General features: G+C 43.1%; 1 protein-coding gene across 2 annotated transcripts; it reads right to left on the bottom strand.

Annotated features, from left to right (window-relative positions):
• Positions 1-949: 949 nt before the first annotated feature.
• serbp1a (SERPINE1 mRNA binding protein 1a) lies at positions 950-7,982 on the bottom strand. Of its 2 annotated transcripts, none has more exons than XM_058403985.1 (8): positions 7,627-7,982; positions 5,639-5,852; positions 4,643-4,783; positions 4,447-4,518; positions 4,070-4,144; positions 3,384-3,555; positions 3,048-3,233; positions 950-2,002 (listed from the first exon to the last, which is right to left on the bottom strand). In XM_058403985.1, exons 1-8 carry the CDS (start codon positions 7,880-7,882, stop codon positions 1,943-1,945), a joined length of 1,176 nt encoding a protein of 391 aa, XP_058259968.1. In that variant the 5' UTR covers positions 7,883-7,982; the 3' UTR covers positions 950-1,942. The 2 variants fall into 2 exon arrangements, with proteins under 2 accessions (XP_058259968.1, XP_058259969.1); XM_058403986.1 differs by having other exon boundaries at positions 4,447-4,515; positions 7,627-7,981.
• Positions 7,983-8,011: the final 29 nt, after the last annotated feature.

The following is an 8,011-nucleotide window of genomic DNA, read 5'->3' as shown; positions in this document are numbered from 1 at the left end:
TTCTGTGTAGAAAACAGGCATCACAACAAACACTGTGCATGTGACAAGTTCTCAGCCAATCAGATGAGTTCAGGAAATATTCAACACAGACATTTTACAGATTGTTTGGTGCTTCTGATGGATTTCAACACAGCGATATTTTCTTGCTTGCATTTTGAATAGACGGTAAGCAGTGCATTATGGGATCTCCAGCATGGCTATCCATCCATCCATTGTCTATACCCACTTTATTCCTAATTAGGGTTACAGGGGTGTGCTGGAGCCTATCCCAGCACACACTGGGCGAAAGGCAGGGGTACACCCTGGACAGGTCACCAGTCCACCACAGGGCTTCCAGCATGGCTACTGATACTAATAATAGCGCACTATAGATAGGGTGCTGATTCAGACATATGAAAAGGAATCTTCAATTGTCTGTAAAGGAGATGGAAGTGATAAAATGAATTTAAAGAAAAAGAATTTCTTAAATAAAACACAGTGATGTCCGGTCATTGGAGAATAATCAATGACTGAGTGGACTTAAGAGTTACTAATATCTCCGGCTTAAACCCTGATCTCCTGGTCAACAACCCACAGCCTTAACCACCTAAGCTACCACACCCATGTAAAATAAAACTGATCATTCCTGTTATCATTCAATCTTAAAGCAACAGTTGCTCCTTGAGCCTGTTTTCTCCTCTTATCAAGGTAGTAAGAAACTTGTCACGTTCAAGAGAAACTTGAAGGTACAACTACTAAAACTGAAGACTCCTCCTGATTACACCATACACCTCCTTTCAGAAAAAGTCCTTACACATCACAATCGCACAGCAATATAAAACCTTTTAGCTTGTGCAACGTCTGACCAATGAGATTAACAGGACACAAGGGTGATCTGGTACGAAAATATGAAGACTCATTCGTCATAACTGCAGTAGGTTTAGATCAGAAGCACACACACACAACCCAATATGAATAGACCACCTTTTAATTATGGACAGAGGTCTGAATAATAGCAGGGTTAGAATTCACACAGTTTCATAGCACTGTTACACACTGAACAGCTGGTATTTCTTTCAGAACAAATATGCAATAGTGCTGTTGTAAAAAAGCAATGGGGCAGAAGAAAAAACCTATTCATGAATCCATGAACTGCTTTGTTTGAATTATTACAAGAGATTTTGTTTGATACGGGTTCGAACAGGAGTGCACAAGGTAAACTTGAATAACCTATAAACGCTGTTTTGAGTGAATGCATCATCCTCCTCCTCCTCAGAACAACCAAAGCCACTAAAATTCAAATACAGGATACTGAATCTCACAATGGCCAAAGTCGTCTAACTCAGGGTGTGGGGGAACATTTCTCAGAACATTAGAGACTGTAAAGGTAGACAAATCTGATGGTAAGATTTTGGCCTTGAGCTACAAATTAAATGTTACTTCACGGAGGATTTCAGTGCAGAAGCTGTGATAAAGAATGATCTTTAACCCAAATCTTTCTTTACAACAGTTGAGCGAATCCCTAGCAGTGCATCTTAGGCTTAAAAAGAAACCAAGCCCAAAGGGCACTACAATCTAACACACTTTTCACACATCTGAAAAGGCATATATGCAAGCAGCAGTACAAAAAAAAAAAAGAAAGAGGAATTCATGGAGAATGCATAATGTCTGAAAAAAAAATAAAAATACTGTATGAAAACATCCCTGCTACTTTATTTCTTAATACAAAACCTCTACCGATAATTTGCTTCTGAGTAGCAAGAAGTCCTTTCAATTTTTTTGTAAGATTTTTTTCCTTTTTTCTAAAACAAGTAAAATTCAGTCCACAAGAGGTGAGTGGGATGGATAACAGTCTTCCATCATATCATCTGCTGAAGGATCCATTAGCATGCAAGCCTCGTAGCGAAGGGCCCGGGGAAGCAGGGCTCAGTGGCAGGCTGAACAGAGCTACCAATCAGGAAGCTTAAGCCAGAGCTGGAAAAGCCTCCGGGTCGTCCACGTTGGGGGCAGATCCTCCGCTCGCCTAAAGAAGAGAGAGACATGAGGACATCTTTATACAGAATCCCTCAGCAAAGCTGCCTGGATACAGAGCTTTTTTGGAGAATATAAGGCATGCTTCAGTGATGGGGTGTGACTGGGTTTTGTGTTAGGAATGTGAGCAGGACAGTCAAGTACAGGACACACCCTGTGTGAAGTCTGGGCAAAAGATCAGTGTTTTTTTTTTTTTTTTTGCTATATTACTCCATTGCATGATAAAACAAGCACACAGCTTTGGTAAGAGACACCATCTTATTTAAAGCCAGTCTTCTAATGTCAAAATACTTGGGATTTTTTTTCCCTTTTACGATTTACAAACTGGGAAGAAAGAGAGGGGGGTGGGGTGGAGAACTGGTTCTATGGAAATATTAGAAAAGTCTCTAACTGCCCCAGCACATGCCCTTAGGGTAGTTGAGTAAACCGGTTTTGTTCCTTGCTCAGTAGAGAGAAAAATGCACACATTTTGACAAAAGGCTTACGGCTGAAATAATCATAACGATAATAGTAAAGTTAAGACATAAACAAATTTGAGCAGGTCCCATGTTCAGAACAAGAATTAGTTTTTACCCGGAACAAACATGCAGTGAAGCTCCGCCTACCTAGAAACCTTTAATAAAAGGGTGTGGCTTCATCATGAAGCTGGTTGAGATGATGGTGAGTGCTTCATCAGAAATACAGCACTAAACTCATCACTTCTTGTTCTTGTGCAGAGTATTAACAGACTAAGACCTATGAGCAGACAAACTTGACTGCAGTGTGGTAGATAAGAAGTGTCTAATCTTATCCAGACAGAGCCGGTGTGGGTGCAGGTTTCCATCTCGGTCAAGCTGAAACCACACCTGCTCTGAAAGCTAAGATCATGATTAAACAGGTGGAATCAGGTGCTTGATTAGAATGAAAACCTGCACCTCTGATACCCCTGTGACAGATTATTCTGGAGTTCTCGTTCACGTATTGTACAATTGTTCCAAACATCCTCATGTTAGAAACCTATGCAATATAATTCCTTATCAAACGATGACTCCACCCACCTTATCAGGCCTGCGCTCACGAGGTGGCCTGGTAGGTCCACCTCCACGGGCTCCTCTTCCTCCACGGGGTCCTCCACGGCCACGTCCAGGACGGCCCAGGTCCCCGAAGTTAATCTCCAGCTGGGACGTGATGTCATTGGCGGGCTTGCGGAAGTGGTGGTCACTAGCGGCGTCCTCTAATGGAGTCTGATAGAAACAAGAAAGGCAATCGGATTAATTGCCAATATTTTACTAATTACTAATCAAAACAAATGTAAAAATCACACACTGTTCTACAACAGGCTTTCTGCAGTATTAACAAAGAGAGCCTGATGGAAGGGTGGAAAGGCAACTTACATCCTTGGTCTTGGACTTATGCAGCAGATATCCTTTCTTCCACTCAGATCCATCATTGGGTTTGCGAAGGTTGAACTCGACCTTAGCTCTCTCCTTGTCCTGCTGGGCTTTCCATTCGTCCAGGGTCATTTCCTTGGGCCCTTCTTCTTTCGCCTCCTCAGACTCGTTCTCCCTGAGACAACACACATCGAAAGGTCAGTGTGCCTCTGGTGAGTTTATTGTTGAAGGCCGAATCACTATTCTGATCCAGATCTTACGTGATTAGACTTTATACTGAATTCACGTGATCATGTGAATCACAAGCATCTTTCTTCACAAACTACGAACGGTTGTCAGAACAAAGTGTCTATTAAATCAAACTGACTGTTTTCATGTTATTCTAAATGACCTGTTCTAGTATGTGTGGCAGCACAATATCAAGACCCCCCCCTCCACCACTGGTAGCTAGCTTAAATACACCTCCCTAGGTATAGCTCATTGTAAAAGCTCAATACGTTGCAGACAAGTGCTACTGGATTTCTAATCCACTGCTTTATTTCCCTTTAACCAAGATCCTCTACTATTCTAACATGTACAGCCATGCTGAATGTTCAAGATCATTAAAATAGCATTTGAAATGTAAAACACTGTATTCAGGATCCTATCAATAATAAACAGACATCATAAAGTAAGAGATGTATACACACTTGTTCTCAGAGTCAGCAGGTGGGTGCTCCTCTCCCTCGGGGGTTTCCTCTGTGACATTCGATTGGTCAAGCTCACTGTAAAAAAAAAAAAAAAGAAAAAAAAAAAAGAAGAAGAAAGCCTTTTAGTCAACCAACCAAAATGTGCAGAATAAATAAACTTATATATGATAGTTAACGTGTGAAATTTGTTCCTACTGGAACGTGTTATGTTATGTATTGAGTTGAACATAAACACTAAATATAATCATCGTTATCATTGGAGCCACCTACTTCTCCACGGGGCAACTACAAATAGCCCTGATACCTGGCACACAATCTACTCGCCCCAGATTAATAACATCTACACCCGAGTAGGAGTGCGAGTCTGTTGCACTGACCTCAGTTCGTCCTTGACGGTGCCCCAGTTATGAGATCCTCCTCCTCCTCGCTTTTCTTCTGGTTTAAGGCTGCTGAAACAAACACTCACATTTAACTTTGAGATGATAAACAAACTCGTTTGTTAATCTAATTATAAGCAGAGAGAAAAATGCAAGAGAGATCTAAAGTGGTTTTAAAGGCACTGGAATCACTTACGACCGGTCGCTGCCACTGTGCCTGTCGAATTCACGTTTGCCACGCGAGTCAAATCCATCGCTGCGGCCCATGCCTCTGCCTCGACCTCCACGGCCTCCCCTGCCTCCGCCACGGCCTCGGAACGGCCGCTCGCCACCAGACCTGAAATCAAGCGATATTGCAATCTACAGTCAGTCCTGAGGAACGCTTGCAGTTATCATTATTTACACATCACCGTTAATCTTTAGCGTTAAGACATTAAAAACACTATTCAGATCAACAGCTGGCTTTTTTAACTTCAGTTTAGTCTCATCACTAGTACTAAAATGTTACTACACCATGATTTGTAGACAGTTAAAGTTTTACTGCGTCATCATGTATAAATAGTTTGACCTTGAAGTGCTAACTCATGATTATTATAATTTGGTGCCAGTTCCTGACCAGTCCATCTGCCTACGCTTTAATACTCCCTGACTGACAAGAGTGATCGGTTTAAAACTTAAAAGATGTAAAAATGTCACTAAGCTTTGCGCAAGTGTGGTAAAGGAGATACGCCTTTTGTTTGTCACCTATTTACATTTTTCTGGCCCAGAAATAAGTTCCTCCCCCTGCCTGCCTACAGCTGCTCCTCAATACTACTTATCCATAAAAGGCAAGGCAAACCAAATCACACAACAGAGGTGGAGTAACTTAGACAGAAGACGAGACTGTTTTTAGTCTTTTATGCACATTATATTAAATTTTCAGCTTTTAGTCACTTTTGTTCATATGTTAATTCCATATCCTTCCTGTCATTATTTCCCATCTCACCAGTTTATTGCTAGACTAGAGCAATGTGCATTATGACATACACCAGATCGCTCATGTGCTAGGCTCAGGGTTGCACAAGCGTGGTTAAATATTTGTGGAAACTGTGCAAAATTAACACTAAGGTCTGGCTTGTGCAATCGAGAATGCACTGATGTACATTTCATATCTTGAAGCTTTATAAAATGAAACTGAAAAAAAGGGTCTCACTTTTCCACAGAGAACTCTCCACCCTCTGCTGGCTTGTCCTCGGCAGGTTTATCTGATCGGCGCTCACGTGGAGGCCTTCTCTCAGTGCGTCGTTCTGCCTGGGGGCGACCCTCGCCCTGACCCCCCTGCTGCTGTGGCTGCTGCTGCTGCTGCTGCTGCTGCTGCGAGCCCTGCTGAGCCTGCTGCTCCGGCCGCCGGCCCATCCTCCTCATGCCTGAAACACACACACACAAAGACCGGCTTAACCGAATGCATTTCTTTAAACCCAGGTAAACTAGGAAGCCCCAAAGCTGCTGCTTTTTGAATAGGATTTTGGCACGCTTCACTGACGCAGGAAAAAAAGAGAGAGAGAGAGAGAGAGAGAGACAGAGAGACTCAATCGCTTGAGCGAGTCTTTTGGGGGGGGGGAGGTTTTAAAGGCTCTGCACATCATCTAAACCTAACAGCAGTGATGCAACAGTGCAGAAGCAGGTTACAGGAAGAGAGATTGTTGGTGGCCTCCACACACCAAAATAGCTCGTGGGCCAACGCAGCTGTCCATCTCTCTGCACCTGTCCGGCACTGACCAAATCTGACCCAACACAAAACTAGAGAAATGTACGAAACCCGATCAACACTGGTGTGTGTGTGTGGGTATAATTCACTTCGGGCCATTTGATCAAAGCCGAAATGTCACTATAACACTGTGTGTCACTATTTGCTCACTTGCTTTCTTAACACGTGTGTGTGTGTATATATACAGGCACCAAACACGTGTTTAAGCCTTTTGGGTGTGTGTGAATTACAAGAGGCACAAAACTTGTCACACCCAAAGAAAACCTGAAGAACTGACGCCGATAACAGCACAGAGCTGTGTGTTAAGATAATATTTATAATCGTGGTGTATAAGTGAGAGATCAGCTATCCTGAGCACTTTTGTGATGTTACAGCGACAAAGGAGATATTTCCCCCCCTTTCACGTGCTGAGAAACATCTAGATGTGTTTGCAGATAAATGCTATGGGGTTTTTTTTTAAACCCAAAACACTGTTGTACTATTTGTGTAGGGTTGATAAGTGTTGCTTTTTTCCCCCTCTTATCTCTCTTAAACCAGAGTGAGTTTTAATATAATTAACATCAATGCTTAATTATTGTGATTATCACTTATGTAACACCAATGTACGTATTGGTGTTTCCCAAAGCAAAATCAAAAGGTCCATCAAAAAAAAAACAACAAGTCTTAAACAAGCGCTCAGGATGCAAGAGAGAACTGTTAAAGTGGCCAAAAAATTAGAAACACGTGGAGAGAGGAGGTAAGTGGTGCGACTGTTGAACGCTTCCCTCCAACCACGAGGTCTGTGCCCGTGCAGTTGTTGCTAGCGCGCGCTAATCTTACATTAAAATCGATCTTATCTGTAAACTTTTCTTTCAAAAACTTTACAAAACCTTCCCCCCCCCCCGAGCCTAAAAAAAGTCCTCACAGCGCGTTTACGACGTAGATAGAAAAGAAAACCTGACGTCTTTTTTTGTTATACCAAGCTAGCTTTTTTTTCCCCCGTTCGAAAAACGAACTCTAAGGTCGCTTCCCAAATGGCGCGCGACCCCTTTACACGCTAGTGCACTTACCCAAAGCTGGGGATTAAGTGCACTTCATAGACAAACACGCATCCATTTAGGATTCAGCCCGAGTTGAAAAGTAGTGCTAACCGTGACAACATAAAACAAGGCCTATATGGCAATGTCAGGCGTTATTAGCAACAGGTTCGGGTCCAAAAAAAAAAAAAAAACACACCACACACAACGAACACAGGCGGATAGGTTTTAACCGAGTTAACGAGTTTGAAATGTGTGGAGAGCCATTTTTATTGGGGTTATGAATAGGAAGGAGGTTTTTAAAAACCCTCCCTCATGGCGTGCGCGTGCTGTGTTTGAAGCGTGCAGCCGCGAGGGATGAAGTGCAAAGAAAAGTGATGATAATAGACAGAAAAGCACTGGAGCAAACATTCTCACCCTCCTTCTTTAAAGGAACAGGCGTCGTGGTCTCTTCTTTCTTTTCAGGAAGAGGGACTTTCCTGTCCTTCTGCGTCTCCTTCTTTTGCTGTTTGGCAGCCTGCGCCGCGGTCTTGGCGGCCCCCGGAGCGGCCGTGTCCTTCTTCTTGGTCTCGGCCTGCTTTAAAACCTCAAACGGATCCTCTTCATCATCAAATAGGTGGTCGAACCGATTGGTTACGACGCAGCCGAAACCTTCTTGCAGATGTCCGGGCATGATGGCGCCCCTTCAGCAGGATTCTCCTCCGATTCTACGAGGCTTGGTGCGAACTTCTCGCTGCTAGATGCCACAAGATGGCTAGAAAGGACCTTCGCTTCTCTTCCGGCGCGATAGACATCCGGGGCC

Source organism: Hemibagrus wyckioides, linkage group LG11 (genome assembly GCF_019097595.1).
Source record: "Hemibagrus wyckioides isolate EC202008001 linkage group LG11, SWU_Hwy_1.0, whole genome shotgun sequence".
NCBI classification, from domain to species: domain Eukaryota; kingdom Metazoa; phylum Chordata; class Actinopteri; order Siluriformes; family Bagridae; genus Hemibagrus; species Hemibagrus wyckioides.
Note: the sequence above shows the minus strand (reverse complement) of the source record. Positions and strands in the feature narration are given on the sequence as shown.